Here is a 20,183-nt window from a genome sequence, read left to right as displayed (position 1 = left end):
AGACATATGCGGGGGAAAAACCAGGGGCACAATCCCGGATCGCTTTGCTCTCCACTTCTGATAAGCTAAGTGAAGTTTGGTTATGGCATCGTCGCTTGGGGCATCCTTCATTTAGTGTTATGAAAAAATCCATGCCTACTTTGTTTATTGGTGTGGATGAGTCAGTTTTTCGTTGTGAAACATGTGTTTTGGGCAAAAGTCATCGGTCTACTTATTCCCCTAGTACTTCTAATAAAAGTATTCTTCCTTTTGAATTAATTCATTCTGATGTTTGGGGACCCTCCAAAGAATCTACTGTGTCGGGAATGCGGTATTATGTGTCATTTATCGATGATTGCACACGTCTTTCATGGATTGTTCTTCTAAAAACCAAAAAGGAGGTTTTTTCAGCTTTTCAAGCCTTCTATACCACTGTCCAAAAATAATATAATGCCATAATTAAAATTCTTCGTTCTGATAATGGGGGGGAATATGTGAATCGTGTCTTTCAGGAGTTTTTTAACACACACGGAATTGTTCATCAAACAACGTGTCCTTACACACCTGAGCAGAATGGAGTTTCCGAAAGGAAAAATCGTCATTTACTTGATATGGCTCGGTGTATTCTCTTTAGTGCCCATATGCCTAAATACCTTTGGGGTGATGCTGTCATAACTTCCGCTCGCCTCATTAATCGTCTTCCATCTCGTGTCCTTGAAGGCAGAGTTCCATATGAGGTGCTTGCTTCCCATGTTTCCTTACCCTCTTTTCATAATCTTCCAGCCCGTGTTTTCGGTTGTGTTTCTTTTGTCCATCTTCCAAAACATCAGAGGTCTAAGTTGGATGCCCGAGCGATTAAATGTGTGTTCGTTGGATACAGAGGACATCAAAAAGGGTACAGATGCTTTCATCCACCTACCAGACAGTATTATGTCACTATGGATGTTTCTTTCTTTGAGGACATGAGCTATTTTACATCTTCTGATACTGCTCTTCACGGGGAGATTCGATATTTTGAAGAACTGTATCATGGAAAGGAGGAGACAAGTCAGCCAGGAGATATGGTGCCAGATTCGGTTAGGATTACTGATGTGTCAGCTACACATGCACCACCAGATGATTCTGGTATAAACACTCCAGAGATTCAGGTACCGGAAGCTGAGAGCACAACTGCCTCCCCTACTGTTATTTATACCCCTGACCAACGTTCCCCTGGTACAGAAGATCACTTATCTGAGGTTAGTAATTCTATTGGGACTAGTACTAGTGAAGCTAATAGTAGACAATATATCCTGCCAAATAGGTCTACTCGGGGTCAGCCAACAAAAAAATATGAACCTACTCTTCAGGCTAATGCTAAGTATCATGTGGCAAATTTTATGTATACTAAAAGATTGTCTAAGTCATATGAATCATTTGTGAATCAAATTTCTGCTGTATCAATACCTAACAAAGTGCAGGATGCATTAGAAGATCCAAAATGGAGGAAAGCGATGGAGGAAGAGATGGAAGCATTACATAAGAACAATACGTGGGAGCTTGTATCTCCACCACATGGCAAGAAGGCAGTGGGATGTCGTTGTGTGTTTACAGTAAAACATAATCCAGATGGGTCAGTAAGCCGGTATAAAGCACGCCTAGTAGCAAAAGGGTTCACCCAAACATATGGCATAGACTATGATGAGACTTTTGCACCTGTTGCAAAGATGAACACTATTCGGGTATTGCTCTCCTTTGCTGCTACCTTAAACTGGCCGCTTAGACAATTTGATGTTAAGAATGCATTCCTTCATGGAGAACTTACAGAGGAAGTGTATATGGATCTTCCTCCTGGATATGTGGCAGCTTCTCCAGATAACTGTGTATGCAGGTTGAGAAAGTCTTTATATGGTCTTAAACAGTCTCCTCGTGCTTGGTTTGGAAGATTTTCACAATTCATGAGGAAAATTGGCTACAGACAGAGTAATTCAGACCACACATTATTTCTCAAACATCAACAAGAGAAGGTAACAGCCCTAATTATATATGTTGATGATATGGTAGTTACTGATAACGATACTATTGAGGTGGACAGATTACAAAAACAGCTAGCCACAGAATTCGAGATGAAGGACCTAGGTACACTCAAGTACTTCTTAGGCATTGAGGTAGCCCGGGGAAGTGATGGTATCTATCTGTGTCAGAGGAAGTACATCCTTGATCTACTAACAGAGACATGTATGTTGGATTGCACTCCAATTGATACTCCTATTGAGCAAAACCATCGATTAGCAGAGCACCTAAATCAGGTACCTACTGACAAAACTCGTTATCAAAGGCTAGTTGGACGCCTGATTTATTTGTCACATATCAGACCAGATCTTGCGTATGCAGTAAGTGTAGTAAGTCAGTTCATGCATAATCCCAGTATGGATCACATGGATGCTGTTGTGAGGATTTTGAGGTATTTGAAGTCAGCTCCAGGAAGAGGAGTAATGTTTTCTAATCACAACAATACCATTGAGGTTTGTGGTTTCACAGATGCAGACTGGGCTGGAAATATTACAGATCGGAGGTCCACATCAGGGTACTTTACTTTTGTTGGGGGTAATCTTGTTACTTGGAAGAGTAAGAAACAAAAGGTGGTAGCTCGATCTAGTGCTGAAGCAGAATACAGAGGTATGGCTCAGGGAGTATGCGAGTTGTTATGGCTTAGAAATTTGCTACAAGATTTGGGTGTTAAGCCTAAGAATGTTATGCAGTTGTACTGTGACAACAAGGCAGCTGTTGATATTTCACATAATCTTGTACAACATGATCGTACAAAGCATATGGAGGTTGATCGTCACTTTATAAAGGAGAAGCTAGATGCTAAAATCATTAGCTTTCCTTTTGTTCCTTCAGAAGAGCAACTTGCAGATATACTCACAAAAGGAGTATCTAAGAAGGTTTTTTATGACTCACTTAGCAAGTTGGGCATGGTCGATATGTATGCACCAACTTGAGGGGGAGTGTTAGCATGAGTCAACAAACAACAAACAATCTCACCAACCAAATCTATAGCCGTACTAATTGACAAATATGTATTTGGTTTCATACTAGATAAACAGTAGTTTAGATCTCTATAAAAACCTTGTAATTGTTCATATCAATTAACAGAGTGAATATATACCTTTTCTACTAATTTTAATTACTGTCCCATAAAGAGTCCAATTGTAGTCTAATGTTGATCGCTTAAGGAGTCCTAAGTTTATCACAATTGGAGTCCTAAGCTTTATGTTAATCAGGTTAACTTCCAACTGCTTAGAGATATACAACTCAAATAGGTATGGTCGATTAGCCCTAGGTCTCATACCATCAAAGATGGCTGATGATACGAGTCAGACAACGTTACAAAAGAGAAGAACGATGACTGAGACGGTGGGGGAGAAGGAGAGATGGTCGCAAGGAGTCCCAGATGATATCTTGCAATCGATAGCACAACGGTTGTACATCCCAGATTACCAAGTGTTTCGCCAAGTATGCCCTTTTTGGGGAGCCGCCGTGGACAGAGGCATTGCCACCAGATCCTGCCCTCCTGCTCTTCAAGTACTCCCATGTCTTTTGGTGCACGACTGCTATGGCTTGTGCTCACGCCAGTCGAATTGTGACACTGTCGACGCCTTCTACATCGAACACCAATACACCTTAGTAAGGAGTTCGATGTCTTTCAGAACAGAAATTATATCTGATCCTTATACCCGATATTGTGTTGGTTCAGTCGAGTCGTGGTTGATCGTAGCTGTTTGTCAACGATTCGGCCATGAAAGTAGGGGAAAGGTCGCTAACTTCTTCGTCAATCCATTATCGCATGTCTGCGTCAAGCTCCCATCAGATAACCTGACCTTAAAGAAAACTGTAGCCTCTTCACCACCAGCGCCAACAACAAGGAGGCAGCAACATTGTTGTTTCGTGGCTACTCTTGGTAAACACAATGGACGGGGCCAGTTGTGTATTTGTAGGCCAACCGATAGATCATGGACCCTCGTTGATGAAATCGTAGATGGGATCAACTATAAAGACATTGAAATGATTGATCAGAAATTATATGTCTCAGGACTTAGCAATAACGAGTACTATGTACTGGAATACGATATATTCTCTGTAGATGACAATGTCACCAGGGCCGAATACACATGCGGCTTCTGCATCGGCATCCCGGAGTATGCTGCCGCTGATGGCCCTGAGAGACAACACGCTCGTCTAGTTAAAGATTCTGCATCCAATGAATTGTTTATAATCATTCATGCAAGTAAGATAACAAAGGGCGTCCAAGTATATAAGATGGAGGGCAAGAACAGTGATGGTATACCATCCTGCAAGGAGGTTACTGACCTCGGTGATCGAATGTTGTTCCTGAGCGAGAAAAGCAACAAGGTCATCAACGACAAGAGACTTGAGAAAAACTGCATCTATTTTGCATACAATACTTTCTTCAATGATGGTTTTTGGGTGTATTCCTTGACGGATATGAGCTTCAAAAGGATTAACTTGCCCAAAGATTACTCGCCTCCTATGACCTGGACTAGTATTTGGTTCACACCACATCCGTGGTAGCTAGCTCGATTGTTTTACAAGTTGAACAGAATGAGTAAATTTCCCAGTGTCCACACTATGTTTTTCTTCTACATCATTTCGATTTGTAATTTCAATTAATCGTGCCAGTGTCCAGCTTGGCTATGTGTTATTTTATACTGTTCCGGTCTATAATCTAGACAATTCTATTTGGTTCACAACGTAGGCATACTGTTCCGTGGCGGATCTAGGAATTCAAAGCTGTCTAAGCTAACTTATATGAGGACACCAAATTTTTTTTTTTGAGGTTTGGAACCTAATGGAAGGCTCATCCTCACGCCTTTATTACTGCAGTTTAAGTTTTGTGTATTTTTTGAGTCTACTCATAGATACGGGGTTTATGCATGAACCATATATGATATACTCATTCTGGTATTTGACTTTTATGTGCTTGCACTGAAAATTTAACTAGTCGCTGGTGACTTCTGTGGTTTCTAATCAGAGTTTACATGTATGGTCTGTGCCCTCTTCTGCTTTGCTTTACAAATTAATTGCAAACTGTAACTGCTTGCTCTACTGATTTATGCACAATGTGATAGGTACACGAAAGACAATGCCAAGCAGAGTGAGAAATTTGAAATCGTCTTGAAGGAGATTAAGATTAAGAAAGCTTTAATCCTGACCAAATTAGTGGAGATTTAGTGTTCGATCAGTAATTCAGTATATAAATCAAAGAAAACAAGGGTATTTCCGTAATGCTGCTATCCTGATTCGCTATATAACGGTTGCCAAAATGCTAATCTCCCAAAGTCAGTCAAATCAACAGCCCAAGCATTCCCAAATTATTTGAAACCCTCATCCAACGGCCCACAGATAACCCCATACAAATATAGCCGTTAGACTAGAGAGAGCGTCCATAGCCCTTTTTCTCTCCTCATTTCAATTATTTTATCAATCAAAATTTCCAAAGCAAACCCAAAATTCTGAAAACCCCAGACCATTTCATAATCAAAAACCAAACCGCGGCCGCTTTTCCGATGGACTCGGCCGGCAAGAGCGCCGTGACTCCGATCAAGGACCAGCACGGCTCCAAATCCAAGAAGCAAGACAACTCCCGCCACTCCGAGAATCTCAACCCCAACGTGTCTCCGGGACCGAGATCCGCCAACAAGTCCAAGTCGGCCTCCAAAAACCCGATTCAGAACCCGGTGTTTCAATCGCCGAGGAAGAAGATCCGGGAGCGGAAGTTCGTGGTGGCGAAGAAGAGAGCGAAGGAGGAGGATCCGAACCCGAACCCGAACCCGAACACGGAGTGCGGCAAGTGCAAGGCGAAGAAGTGTCTCTGTTTGGCTTACGAGAGCCTCAGGGCGTCACAGGAGGAGTTCTTCAAGACCCGACCCGAAACGGAATCCGGGTCGAAGGAGGCCGATCGGGAAATCGAGGCGGCGCTGCTGATCCAGGATCGGGATTTCGACGATCGCGGCCCGGGCGAGGCCGACACGGCTGAGGAGACGGGTCCGGGATGCTCGACGGTTAAGAGGAGGAGGGCGAGGCTGTTGGAGGAGGCGCGGCAGAGCGTGCCGGAGCGTGGGAAGGTCTTGCATTTGGTTCAGGCCTTCGAGAAGCTTCTAACGATTCCCAAGAAAGAAGAAGAAGAAGAAGCAGAAGAAGAAGAAGAAGAGAGTGGGAAGAAGGCGACGAAGTGGGCCTTGCCTGGGCTTCAGCCGCCGCAGGCGCACGAGTTTTGTCCCTCGGATTTGTTTCTGACGTCGGAGAATCTCGGGCTGGATCGCCGGCCGTCGGTTTCGTCGTCCTGGGATGGAAGTATGGGAAGGTATAAATTCTATGCACACCAAGTGTTTGATTAATTGCTTCACTGAGCTAACATTGCAATGTAGGGTTTATAGTTAGCACTACTGATTACTATGCTTGTGATTGATGATGTAGCATATCGAACAGGACTTCGAATGGGGGGAGGAGAAGCCGAAGAAATGTAAGTTGATTGTTACTGGTTTCGCGATTATATTGGGAGATTGTTGGTTTAGATGGACTAAATTGACTGTTGAAATGTTGATTTGGTTGCAGAGCTCGGAGTCGTCTAGTATGATTGGAGGGAGTAGATGGAAGAAGAAGCAGCAGCTAAGAGCTACTAGCCTTAAACCATTCAAGCTAAGGACAGAGGTAAGTGTAGTGAGACTGAATGGTGTTTGCTGAGTTTATGTACTCCCTTTTGTACTGGTTTTAACTTTGGAAGTTGGATTTTGCTGCAGGAGAGGGGAAGAATGAAAGGGGAAGAGTTTATGAAGAAGGTTCAGGAGATGATGGTACAGGAGGAGAGGCAGCGGATACCGATTGCTCAGGGCCTCCCATGGACAACAGATGAACCAGAGGTAACCTAGCTATGATTGCTTAATTATGTGTCCTATTGCACTTTGATGTTGCAATGTGTTTATTGAATATTATACTTAGAACTGAATACTTTTTGTTGCACTCGATTCACAATATGGTAATTATTGGTGATTTTCCATCTCAGTGCTTAGTTAAACCTCCTGTGAAAGAGAGCACAATACCATCAGACCCGAAGCTCCACACTGACGTGCGGGCAGTAGAGCGTGCTGAGTTTGACCATCAGGTATATCGTGAACTCATCATTTCAGTTAAATCTCATCGCATATAATGTAGGTATGCATCAGAATAGAAGATGTCTTGGATATAAAGTAGATTTCAGTGAACTATTCTTGCATATTTCTGTTAGTACATTCTGTGCACAGCATGTAATTTTTTTCATAGTTAAAGATTTACAATATTACTTGGGTGACGCGGTGTGTAACTGGAACAAAACATTACTGGTTGTTTGTCAATGGTATGAGGTGCAAACTTTCAGCTCTTTTAGTAAATAATGAGTTTCCTTTTTTAATTCAGGTGGCAGAGAAGCTGAGTCTGTTTGAGCAGTACAAGATGGAAAGAGAGAGACTACAGAAGGTAGCTAAGTTCAAGAGTACTCTTACCTGATGAGCTATAACTATCCAAGATTTTTTTTTAAAAGTAGAATAGTCATTGGTTAATTTTGCATGCAGTTGGCAGAAGAGGATGAAGTAAGACGGCTGAGAAAGGAGCTTGTTCCAAAAGCACAGCCAATGCCCTACTTTGACAGGCCTTTCATTCCCAGAAGGTAAAACTTTATGCATTCGGTTGTACACTTCTTACATGCCTAGAACTCATACCTAACTATATGATCGCATGATTCAGCAATATTCTCATTTTGGATGAAATGGTTGGTGTATTTAAATCCTTTAATATCTGAAGAAAAAGATCTGACATCTATTTCTAGGCACATACACAATGTATATCAAAATATATGCTGGATATCCTATCAATTACTTGGGAGCAATTTCAATGTGGTTTGCTTATGATTTTGTGTTGATTGTATTTCAGGTCAATGAAGCATCCCACCATACCCAAAGACCCAAAGTTCCATATCCCTCAACATAAGAAGATCAAGTGTTGCATGTCATGGAATGATGATATGAGCTCCTACTCTTATCAAAGTGAAGCTTGAAGAAGACAAGACATAATCTTGCCTTATTTGTTTCTCACAGCCATGTTTATTCCCCCGTTATGAATAATTGATCCCTTTTATTTTGTTTTGAAATTGTTCTGGTTTCTTTCTGAACCTTGTACATGAATGAAGTGCAACAGCAACCAGTTATGTTGCGATTTTTGGTTCCATTAATTTGACTCTTTGGAAGGTTATCGATGACATGACAAGTAATCAGGCAAAGGAAATATACAAGCAGATAAAGCTGTTACGTTGTCAGCAAGAAAACCGAACAGAATTTCTATGGCGAATTTGACTTGCATTCCTAGTGCAGGACATCCAAACCCCAAGCAGCTTCTTCTCAGAAAGAATGTTCTCTAGAGAGAAAAAGCATACAAGGAACATAATATGTAAAACTAAAATGCTGATCCAATGATGAAGATGTGCAATCCCAACTCCAAGCTGGGGCGTACCAACTTTGCAGCTGTGGACGGCCTTCCTAGGCATTACTTTCAAACTAGCTGCTTGTGCACGCAAGACATAATCACAAATTATAATGTTTCTTAGGAAATTAAGTTTACGTGGTTTGGCAGCTTATGCTGAATGAACTAGGATTATCTAATAAGAGTACGAAACCTAATCAAACTAGATCATTATTGTGTGCTTCGAGTAGAACATGAAGCCGGCCTGGGATTGGGCTACCTATCTATTCATATATAAGAGTATAAGACGGTTGTACGACATATAGAAAACCTACCTTGTATTGCCTAGGTCATTGGACCAAACTGCTAAGGTCATTAGTGACAAAGACACTTGGGGTCCCTATAATTTGGTCTCTCAGCTCATGTATCCTACATAATAAAATTCTTGCAGCTTTTCATTTATCAAACGTTTTAGACGCTGGTGCATGCTTGAGGATGCATTTGTTACTCGTGTTTGAGTGTTTCTGTTACTCTATTACTGAAATGATCAACCTACATCGTATAAATTGTTGCGAGTCCCTCACTGTAGTCTGACCAACATCACAAATATAGTCAACTGACCATCTGCTAGAAAAATACATCTTTCAACCAAGAAAACATGGTCACAGGCTCACAGCGTAAAATAATTGTCCTGTTCAGTTATAACTTATCAGGCAAGAAAAGAACTGAATGAATCCTAAAGCTTTAGCATGCATCACGGAAACTAGAAACCAAGATCTTAGCATTCCAAAATAGAATCCAAAGAACACATTAACAAGGACGCAATTTCTGAAAGAAAACACAATGTCAAGCTGACATAAAATAACAAAAAAGCAACCATGTTGCACCCAAAACATTTAGTTTAGCCACATCTCTTCCACCTAGCTCATATGGAAACCTAAAATTATCAGACATGAAACTCTAAGGTTCAATCGGCAACTACAATCCTCCCAGCAACTTGGTCAAGATCCCGCCGCCCGTTCGATGTGATTCTCCTCCCACTGTAACAACATCATTAAAAAATCAAGTCAACAAATGATCACAAAAGTTTAAGCTTAAAAAAAAAGATAATCAACGAGACCCCAGAACTCACCCCTTTGGGTCGATTTCAATGATCTTGACTTCGGCCAACTGCTGCAGAATATGTCGAGCAATAGCACCACTGCTCTCACAAAAATGAGGTGGACGACTTCCGTTCCTCTTACTTCCACCGTAGATCCTCTTGAAAGCACCAACACCAAGACCACCCCTAAGGTAGATCTTCCTCGCCATGGAAGCTGCATAACACCAAACATCACCGAGATTAAACACCAACAATCTCATCGCACATTGAATACCAGTATAGTGCATAACTGAGAGGCTCAACATTTTTTTTTTTAAAACCGCTCACCCGCTCTGATGTAATACCAGTCAGGATCATAGGGGGCAAGCTCCTTGAACGTTGCGGTCTTGACAATGTCAGTCCATTCAGGTAGCTCAATCTACACATAAAAAAAGGGAGGCCAAAATCAGAACAATTGCACAGCAAGTTTACACTATATCTCAACTAACCCACAACCAATTCTAATTGAAAAGCACATAAATCAATACAACAAGCCGTAACAGAATTCATTTCAAAACCTATTTCTATTCAATCAACAACTAATCTTCTTCCATATAGCTAATTTCATTAGCTGATCAACTCTACTATACAATTTGAACTCCAAAATTAACTGAAGCTAAGTAAATGCAGAGAAGAAAGCGATTCTCAGGCATCAAAATCAGTCGGAGTAGGATATTACCTTGCCGGATCTCTTCAGATGAGCCGCGTAATGCTTCACGAACTCGTGCGGCGACACGTCCTTAACAGTCTTCGCCGTCGCCATGCTTCACTCTGCCTCTGAGCTTTCTATGGAGGCCGCGCGAGGTGGACGAAGACTAGGGTTTTTCAGATTTCAGCTTTCGCAAATTTATACATATAGCTCTCTTATTGGGCCTTTTTTAAAGACCCGCTAAATGAGTTTTGGCCCATTTCAGGCCCAAACTCACACGACGTCGTTTCAGCCCGATCGGATCCTTCTTTTACTAGTCTCCTCTCTCCTTTTCTGATTCAGTTGTGATCTCTCTCATCAAACCCTAGAGAGCTCTCTCTGAGCTACAACCATGACGATGAAGCACCTCCTCACTACGCTGGCCCGCCGCCGGTCAGCCAAAGCCTCTCCGGCGCTGACCCAATCCATCCGATCCAGCTCCACCTCCTCCGCCGTCGCGTCCCCCTCCCTCTCCACCCCTCTCCCCCGCCCTCCGCCGCCGACCGCCATGGTCTACGATCGCCTCGCAGAGGACGTCAAGTCGAAGCTCAAGCGCCTCGAGAACCCGGACCCGAGGTTCCTCAAGTACGGGTCGCCCCACCCGGCCCTGGACGACCACTCGCACATCCTCGCCGCGCCGGAGACGCGCGTGACCGTCCTTCCCAACGGGCTGCGCGTGGCGTCGGAGTCGAACCTGGCGGCGAAGACGGCGACGGTCGGGGTGTGGATCGACTCGGGGTCGAGATTCGAGAACGATGAGAACAACGGGACGGCGCATTTTCTGGAGCACATGATTTTCAAGGGGACGACGAAGCGGACGGCGGCGGATCTGGAGGTGGAGGTGGAGAACATGGGAGGGCACTTGAATGCTTATACATCGAGGGAGCAGACGACGTACTACGCCAAGGTGCTTGATAAGGATGTGCCCCAGGCATTGTCGATTTTGGCTGATATCTTGCAGAACTCCAAATTCGATGAGAAGAGGATTCAAAGAGAGAGGGATGTGATTTTGAGGGAGATGGAGGAGGTAAAAATCGCAACTTTTCGACTTGTTTTTGTGGATTTTAGGGTGTGCATTTGTTGTGATTTGTGAATTGATTGGTTGGTCTTTGGTGTGATGGCTTACGAAAGTGTCTGAGAGTGTAAAGGTTTTAACTTTGTGGTGCTTGATCATAAGTGTGTGATTATTTGGTGGACAGGATTATAGGCATCGAAAGAGTGAAATTGTTCTTTTTGACATTTGATGGTTTGAACGAAGAAGTGTTTTTAGGGAGATATATGTGGTGTTTGATTGGTTATTGTATTTTTATTTTTAAGATAATGTGCTTATGCATTGGTCTGGTGTTGCAGGTTGAGAAGCAGCCTGATGAAGTTGTATTTGACCATCTACACGCAAGTGCGTTCCAGTACTCTCCTTTGGCCAGAACTATTCTTGGGCCTGCTGCAAACATCAAGACTATTTCCAGAGAGCATCTTCAGAATTATATTAAAACACACTACACCGCTCCCAGAATGGTAAATCTGATTTATTTAGGTTGTCTTATTTTCTGTAGTAGGCTGAACTGGTGTGATTGTTTTCCTTTCAGATATTTTCTGTAACAGATTCTTACATACCAATTTCATGTCAGTCAGTTACTATTGCTAACCTTCCCTTTTTGTGATCTCTCTTTATAGGTGATTGCTGGTTCAGGAGCTATTAAGCATGAGGATCTTGTTAAACAAGTTGAGAGCTTGTTTACAAACTTATCAGCTGATCCAACAACAGCTAGTCAGTTAGTTGCAAAAGAGCCTTCATTTTTCACCGGTTCTGAGGTGACACAACTGTTCTGCTTTTACTTATATCTTCTACTTGATGATTATACATTCTTTAATCTGTTGTTCTGTAACAGGTCAGAATTGTTGATGATGACTTGCCTTATGCAAACTTTGCTGTTGCATTCAGTGGAGCATCCTGGACAGATCCAGACTCTATTGCCCTAATGGTCATGCAGTCAATGTTGGGTTCATGGAGTAAAAGTGTCAATGGTGGAAAGCACATGGGGTGAGCTCTTTACAAGATTTGTCGTCTTTCTGTACATGAATATTGTATTTTTCCAATTGATGGAAGAACTTGCAATGATTAGTCTCATCCTTCTGTAAACAGTTCTGAGTTGACACAGAGGGTGGCTAATAACGAAATAGCAGAAAGCATAATGGCTTTCAACACCAACTACAAGGACACTGGCTTGTTCGGCGTTTTTGCTACTGCCAAGGTAAGGTTCATTTCTAACATAAAATTTTGTCATTGATGTGAAGAATTAAGGTTGGAATTCGTGATGAGGAAATAGCTTTATGTCAACTCACTTGTACAGTATGTGGACTGTGTACCAGTGTGCCAGACTATTTTTTTATAGTCTTGGATCATAATTGAGAATGATAGTGTTTTTGTTCTGGCTTAATTACTGAGGAGAAGATACTTTTTTTTTCTTTTGGTAGGAGTTGATTTACTAAAATTTGGGATCAAATTAGTCGGAATAATTCTTTTTGAGCAGTCATTTTAATCTCTGTCATCTTTTTATTTCAGCCTGATGACTTGGATGATTTGGCTTATGCAATAATGTATGAGATAACCAAGTTGGTTTATCGAGTTTCTGAAGCTGATGTCATACGTGCCTGCAATCAGGTAGCTACGACATTCCTATTATGTCATGCTTTCTAATTACCCATTTCTTGTTATTCATTATTGTATGATGTTTACTAACACAACCTTTTTCATTTTTTGGTAGTTAAAATCTTCTCTCCTCCTACACTTGGATGGAACAAGTCCTGTTGCAGAAGATATTGGGCGCCAGGTACTTTTTACTTTTTATATGAAAACAATGATGGGAACAATTGAGATACAGTATTAAGAAATTGTCCGTATAATTTGACCAGCTGAGAGGAGCCTTATAGGTAATGGACTCATTGATAATTAAATCGTAGCAGTAGAAGAGTGTAATTGACATAGTTGAAGAACTGGTGTTGTGTATATTAAAATGAAGTTGATTCTGCATGATTGCTCATACTAATTCATTTGATCCACACCGTTGCAGCTACTCACATATGGTCGAAGAATCCCATTAGCCGAGTTGTTTGCTAGAATCGATGCTGTTGATGCAAGCACTGTCAAGCGGGTTGCAAACCGGTTTATTTATGACAGGGTAGGACTAAATTCTGCTATTAACTCATGTTTAGTAAGTTCATATTATAGAGATGGGATCATCTATATCAATCTAGATACTCAAAATTTCTTTTTTGTGCACTGTCCTCAGGATGTTGCAATTGTTGCGATGGGTCCTATTCAGAAATTGCCCGACTATAACTGGTTCAGACGCAGGACATACTGGAACAGATACTAGATGCTCTTTGCGTTAATTAGTTTCATCATCATCGATTTTCATGATCGATTTGATATTGGAATATTTGGTTGCTTTTATGCTACTGGTTAATTTTCACCTTGGAGAGAGCTATTGAGGCCTGTGTATTTTTTTTTGTTCCCATAAATGTTATAGTGCTCTCTATTTTGTAACATGGCATTTTCAAAAATAAGCATGCTACATGTCTACAAATGTGAATGTGATTTGCATTTTGCAGCATTTGCTAGACTTCGAATTTTTCAACTGGGCACAGGGCAGTTTGTGTATACTCTGAAATTCAGAATAGTTTGCATCTGTTTCCCACTCTTTCGCCTCCTATCAATAAAGAAGTATAATGTGAATTTCCTATAATCTGATGTCATACGTGCCTGCAATCTGGTAGCTACGACATTCCTATAATCTGATCGAAAATCTCAGATGCCTTGTGCTTGTTATTTAACTAGTCAAATTGTTACCTTTCTATCTATTCAGTGAAGAATAAGTTGTGGGACTTATGTGAACTTCCTCGGGCTCGTACCCAACAACCAAGTTCTGCAAATCAATGACTTCGAAAGCACCAGATTCAACCCTTTCCCCAAACTCTGTTTCTACCAAATATCCATCACCACTTAACTGACCCATAATTGAAACTTAGGGCTGGAACAAAAGTATATCGAAAACAGATTTTACTACAACAAAATCCCTTTCTGAGGAACTCATGAGAAGCAACTTTTGCTTGTTCTTCTTGAATGTGTTAATTCTTCTGTTACCAATTGCTCATACCTTGATTTTGAATCACAAGGCAACCAATTGATTAGCACTGCCTCAATTGAGGAAGCATTAGTACTCAGTTCGGTAATGAGGACGATATGCAGAGCCTGCATATGAGGAAATGCCAGGATATCATCTTGTTGGTGATGCAAGTTAAACTTTGGAGTCTTAGAATCCTAAACCCTGTACAAAGTTATGTGATCAAACAAAATGGGGTTCACCAAAGTAATGCTCAAAATTAATAACACAAAAAGGAGAAGAAAAGAAAAAGAGAAACGCCTGAAATGAAAAATGTAAATTCAGGCATTGCCATCGAACCCCGTTGCATGTACTCCAAGCCTGGTAAAATTTAAACGAGTATACAGTATATAAAAGTGAAAATACACATTGAAAATAGTTGCTTCATCCTTTCACTTATGTCTACAACTACAAGAAATGGTTACAATGTACAAATCATCCACAGACCACAGTTATAAGCATATCTCAAGTATGTGAGCAATGTGACTTGAACATGTCAGCACTCGATGAGTTGAGTCTAAAAATGATTGAGTTTACTGAAATTTGATAGCAGAATGGAAACAACATTCTTCACATTTAAAGATAAATGTAGAAACTGACGTCGATTATTGAATTGTAAGGGTCAAAGGTTCCCAAAATAATCCCATCTCTCATAACCACCGCTCCTGGAGTCGTGGCGGTAGCCTAGGAACTGGTGTTGGCCATGGGAGCTCAGTTAATGGGAAGAAATTACAACTCTCTAAATATCTGGATGGAGGAGCTATCCTTGACCACTCTCCTGTGTTAATATTACACCTGTTGAAGTTGTCTTCGACGCGAAAATACAAGACATCCTTAACATTGGCGTCGAAATGGAGCAGGCGCGCATTTTCTATACCCTGAAACATGTTTTGATCCAGTGAGTGAGTTCTGGGGTGTATCAAACTCAGTTTTCCAGTTCTGTCGCAACCGACCATCTGATGTGTTGCTTCTTTCAAGTCCAAGATGAACAGAGCACCGCTGTACAAGCCGCACATTCGCGGACAACCTTGCGATGCACCAAAGAAATCCATACATTGCTGCATGTCATTACTTGTAGAGGATCGAAGTAAACAACATTTGTAATGATCAGCAATATCATCTCCATTAGAACTGCTACTTGTGCTGTTATTATCCTCCATCATGAACGGATCCAACCCAATAATAACAGTTTGTTCGTCATTCATCATACCATCAACCGTGAACGAGTAGAACGACAACACCCCCGACCAAAACAACATCCCGTTGTATGTAAAGCTTTGACTACGAAAGAGGTATCTAAACCTAAATGATCCAGGAGATGATACAATTGACTGTCTCCAATCACCCGTCTCAAAAGAGAAGGTCTCCACCTTAAATTTGAAGGATCCCTGGTTTTCGAAAGGAAGAATTCTTACAACCTTGCACTTATAGTCTGCATTAACCTGGAAAATGTCATTATCTCCTCTACTATCGTTATAAGAAGGAAAATCGCAAATGAATCCCACCGGTATTTCATAGATGTAGATTTGAGGTGGGGGAGGAAGACGAATCCATTCGGTTGTGTAGGGATTGCAAATGTAGTAATCACGTTGAAAAGAAGAAGTTGCACAGCACAATACCAAGTCATTGTAGGTACCTAACACAACTGGCTTTATAAATTTCAAAGAATAGAAACTCATGAGTCTTTCAACAGCCGAGATAGCTTGTCGTTGGAAGTAAGGATTTCCTCTCCCTCGTGGTTTTATCATAGTTTGTTTAAAGGGGGTTTTACTTTGTAAACACTAAACACACAACACCGGCCAATAAAATAGGGTTCTGAAAGGAGGGTGCGCCAGTGTTTGGACACAAGTTTGCATTGGAAAACAGATTTCTTGCAAGGAAGTCTACAAAGAATTTCAACCAATAAGAATTCGGGAAGATCACCAATGTTAGCACTGCATATTATCCCAACTATACACACATATATGATGTCCTAGCCTTGTATATACAGATTTCCTATCCCAGTACAACTTGGAGAGTATTTTCACTTTCACCTGGAGAGTACACGTTATCTTTCACTTAAGGAACCCTTTGTTTGTCATATAGTTACTTTCCGAGGTATAGAATGCATTTCTCATTGTCTCAGCTACATTTAATTATTGATAGATGAAACTTAGAAACCTAGTTTTCCAACAAAATACTTTTTGACCCAGGCTTCAAAGTTAGACCTTTATAGTTATAAACCCAGCTTTTTGTTTCTCAAGAGTTACGGGCTATAGAACACTTTTTCACTATCTCATGAAATAAAATTAATTTTCATTTTTGGGTGCTGAGTGACCCTATAAGTCATTAGTAAAATGTTTACGTCATTTGAGAGGATCTAACTTATGATCTTTCATACTTATTGCGTCACTTTACGAGATTTTGAGTTGATTTTCAAATGACGAAATATTTCAACAATTTTTTTCTTTTGTAAATTAAGTTTATTCAGGTTTATTGTCATAACTTTTGAAATATTAAAGTGATTGTAATCCTATTTTATGGCTTATCTCGTCTTCAAATTTTGGATTGTATCTAAGCTAAAATCCCTTTGTCACTCCAGCGTTATTATATACACGTAAGGACACATAGTCACATACTATCACCCAAATTAGAGAGGGTAGAACATACTCTCAAACATAAAAGAGATGGATAATCTACGGCAATGTCTTATATGCTCAGAGTATCGGTACTTTGACGTGTTGGCAATATAATGATCACTAGTTGTCATTCAAATTAACAATCTAAATGTCTAAATTAATGCTAACATGATTTAGTATCATGAAAGAATTTTTGGATAATCTTGTGACAAAATTCAAGGACCCACCCAAGTAGTCCCCATCACACACAGCTTAGCATTGCAGTTGGAGTTGGAGGGAAATGCCACTTCACAATTGCCACACACAAATCACAACGTTCGCGGTTAGTTAAGAGAGGGTAGATAATAAAATTGGCATAAAATTGACCTCTTTTTTTTTTAGTCTCTTTGTTTCGCATTGGAAGTATCGGAACAGAAACAACAACTCACATCTCTCTAACACTAAACACCCTTTTGTTCTGTTTGGGCTTCTTCTCTCAGATTTCTCAGACCAAAACCAAAGCTCTCCTCTTGGATCTCATCGCCCCTTGTCCCCATCCCTACAAAGCCACCACCACCTCCATTAATCCCCCATTTCAATTTCAGATCCCATCCCCCATTCCCCTTAAACACTCTTCTCTTTTTGCTCTTGAGCTCAAAATGGCTTCTTTCACTGTCCCCTGTCCCAAAGCTTGTTCTGCCCCAATTGTTCGACTTGGGTCTCAGCCCTCACAGCCCCACCAGCACCTCCTCTCCTTCCACAACTGCCTCAATCGGTCTTCCTTGCCGTCTCTTCAAGCTTCTGCTCTTCAGGTTTGCTTAATTATCTACTCTCAGAGACTCTCTCTACTTTGTTTTAATCACTGATTAGTACTCTGATTAGTGTTCTTGTGTTGGGTTTTAGTTGATTAATGGTGTTTTCGTTGAAGTGAGACAAATGGGTTTCTGTATGCATGAACATTGTACTGTAGATAGAGCTGAGATTGGTGTTGGGTAGTCCTTAGAACTTATTGAATGGTGTAGAGTTTGAGTCTTTAGTATGACTTTTGAGTAGGTTGAACCCAGTTTGATTTCGTACAGAATGTAATGGGTATTCATAGGAATTCTTACAGTTTGAAAAGTTTGATTGTCATAAGTAAGATATATCAATGAGTTCAAGCCAATATTGTTTCACCTTAGATTACTGTCTTTAGATGTACACCTGCAAGCTGAGACCAATAAAGATTGTAATTGTTTTGGCCAATAGCTTTGAATTGAAAGGCTGATGATTCTATGAATGATAATCTAGTTTTTGCAGTGGAACTTTGTTATTGTTATGTGTATTTTTATGAGAATATGGTTAACATGTGCAGAGCAACGTTAAGAAGCAATCTGGTGCTTGGAAGGTGCATGCACTCAGTAAGGTAGATTATTTACTACAAGTGTAGTATGTTGGGACTTTACTCATCAACGGTGATAAATTACGTTCTGAATTGAAGTTTCTTTCATTTTTTGCTCCAATTTTTGAACTGAAGGTCACTGCAGAGAAGCCTGCAGATTCTGCACCCATAAATAACACCAAGTCTGAAGATGAGTCTGCTGAAAAGGTTTCAAACAGTATTCCAGATGCGTCATCAATCTCAGCATTTATGGCCCAAGTATCAGACCTCGTCAAGTAAGTTGCAGTGGCTTTCATCTGTATGCCTATATTTGTCTTCTCAAGTTACCAGTAACTATGCATCAGACACTAAACAGTTTCGGTATGTTGGCATCATTTTCATGAGCAGGTTAGTGGATTCTAGAGATATTGTGGAGCTGCAGATGAAGCAACTAGATCTAGAGCTCGTAATAAGAAAGAAGGAAGCCTTGGAGAAGCCAGCACCACAAGCTCCTGTTGCATCGGCACCACCACCATATCCTTATCCTATGCAGTATGGCCCACCACCACCAGCCCCAGCAGCTGCTCCTGCTCCAGCAAGCCCAGCTCCAGCAGCGTCAGCACCTGCATTACCTGCCCCAGCAAAGCCAAGTGCCTCAGCTCACCCACCGCTGAAGTGCCCTATGGCTGGAACCTTTTACCGTAGTCCTGGACCTGGTGAACCACCTTTTGTCAAGGTAAGTCTTCTCTCTTAGAGCTTGAATTCTAGGAGCTGTAGTAAATTGCAAATCACTAATATTCTGTGCAAATGTCTAGAGATATGAGCTTTGTCCCTTTGGATGCATATGTAATCTTCACATCACACATACAATTACTTTGGATGTATGGTCAGTTCCCCTTATTGTTTACTCAAATAAATGTTCAGGTAGGAGATAAAGTACAGAAAGGTCAAGTGATTTGCATCATTGAGGCCATGAAGTTGATGAATGAAATTGAGGTATGGCTTTACCTTACTCCTATTTTGTGAAATGAATTGGCTTTACTTTCATTTGGTATATTGCAGCATTCTAAATCACTTATTGTCCTTTCTCTTTCAGGCTGATCAATCTGGAACCATAGTTGAGGTAATTGCTGAGGATGGAAAACCAGTGAGCGTAGACACGGTAAATATCCTGTCCCACTAAACTTTCCCCCTCTTCAGTACACAAAAATTGTCTGTTATTCTAAATGGTATGTTTTCCTTTGTGCAGCCTCTTTTCGTCATAGCACCCTGAGCAGATAGGGAAGACTTTTGTATAAGGTTTATGGTGACAAACACTGTTTAAAGATGCTTGATTCTCGACGGACTTTTTGATACTAAAATGTTGCCTGTATTTTAAATCAGAATAATGGTGTTTCGATTCTCGTGGAAATCCTCGTTATTCACATTTTTAGTGTTTTAGGGTAGAGCGTGCTGCAGAGAAAGATGTTGGGCTATGAATTATCTCGAAACACAATATTTGCGCCTCCTTAAGGAGGTGTTAGAAAGTATGCTGTGTGACTCTGTTCTCCCTTTGCTTTGCAAGTGTAAAACCTCAAGTTATTCTGTTGATTTTATATTGCCTGGCCGTAGCCTCCAAAACAGTCGCTTTGACACAGTAAATACACAGCTGGGCAACCTGTTTATCGCATTCTTTTCAGGGTGTCATTTCATTCTGATAATTTCCGACCACGAATATGGTGGCTCTGAGTATGGAGTCATTAGTCATATTTTTGAATTCCCAATC

General features: G+C 40.9%; 4 protein-coding genes across 4 annotated transcripts; 3 read left to right on the top strand and 1 right to left on the bottom strand.

Moving 5' to 3' along the window:
* Positions 1-5,499: 5,499 nt before the first annotated feature.
* On the top strand, positions 5,500-8,265 carry LOC126799456 (microtubule-destabilizing protein 60-like). Its single transcript, XM_050526661.1, has 8 exons — positions 5,500-6,346; positions 6,460-6,505; positions 6,598-6,693; positions 6,783-6,902; positions 7,046-7,144; positions 7,435-7,494; positions 7,590-7,684; positions 7,948-8,265. The coding sequence occupies exons 1-8, from the start codon at positions 5,550-5,552 to the stop codon at positions 8,069-8,071; spliced, it is 1,437 nt and encodes a 478-aa protein (XP_050382618.1). The 5' UTR covers positions 5,500-5,549; the 3' UTR covers positions 8,072-8,265.
* A 968-nt stretch (positions 8,266-9,233) lies between these two features.
* On the bottom strand, positions 9,234-10,440 carry LOC126799239 (40S ribosomal protein S19-1-like). The gene is made up of 4 exons (XM_050526401.1): positions 10,293-10,440; positions 9,902-9,992; positions 9,605-9,788; positions 9,234-9,512 (listed from the first exon to the last, which is right to left on the bottom strand). The coding sequence occupies exons 1-4, from the start codon at positions 10,374-10,376 to the stop codon at positions 9,440-9,442; spliced, it is 432 nt and encodes a 143-aa protein (XP_050382358.1). The 5' UTR covers positions 10,377-10,440; the 3' UTR covers positions 9,234-9,439.
* A 173-nt stretch (positions 10,441-10,613) lies between these two features.
* LOC126797617 (probable mitochondrial-processing peptidase subunit beta, mitochondrial) lies at positions 10,614-13,924 on the top strand. The gene is made up of 9 exons (XM_050524283.1): positions 10,614-11,328; positions 11,652-11,816; positions 11,976-12,113; positions 12,191-12,342; positions 12,445-12,553; positions 12,865-12,963; positions 13,067-13,132; positions 13,373-13,480; positions 13,592-13,924. The coding sequence occupies exons 1-9, from the start codon at positions 10,654-10,656 to the stop codon at positions 13,676-13,678; spliced, it is 1,599 nt and encodes a 532-aa protein (XP_050380240.1). The 5' UTR covers positions 10,614-10,653; the 3' UTR covers positions 13,679-13,924.
* Positions 13,925-17,479: 3,555 nt separating this feature from the next.
* On the top strand, positions 17,480-20,057 carry LOC126798436 (biotin carboxyl carrier protein of acetyl-CoA carboxylase 2, chloroplastic-like). The gene is made up of 7 exons (XM_050525402.1): positions 17,480-17,873; positions 18,413-18,463; positions 18,575-18,714; positions 18,827-19,154; positions 19,343-19,414; positions 19,515-19,580; positions 19,668-20,057. Exons 1-7 carry the CDS (start codon positions 17,721-17,723, stop codon positions 19,689-19,691), a joined length of 834 nt encoding a protein of 277 aa, XP_050381359.1. The 5' UTR covers positions 17,480-17,720; the 3' UTR covers positions 19,692-20,057.
* Positions 20,058-20,183: the final 126 nt, after the last annotated feature.

The sequence above is a fragment of the Argentina anserina genome, chromosome 6 (assembly GCF_933775445.1).
Source record: "Argentina anserina chromosome 6, drPotAnse1.1, whole genome shotgun sequence".
In the NCBI taxonomy this organism is placed as follows: Eukaryota; Viridiplantae; Streptophyta; class Magnoliopsida; order Rosales; family Rosaceae; genus Argentina; species Argentina anserina.
Note: the sequence above shows the minus strand (reverse complement) of the source record. Positions and strands in the feature narration are given on the sequence as shown.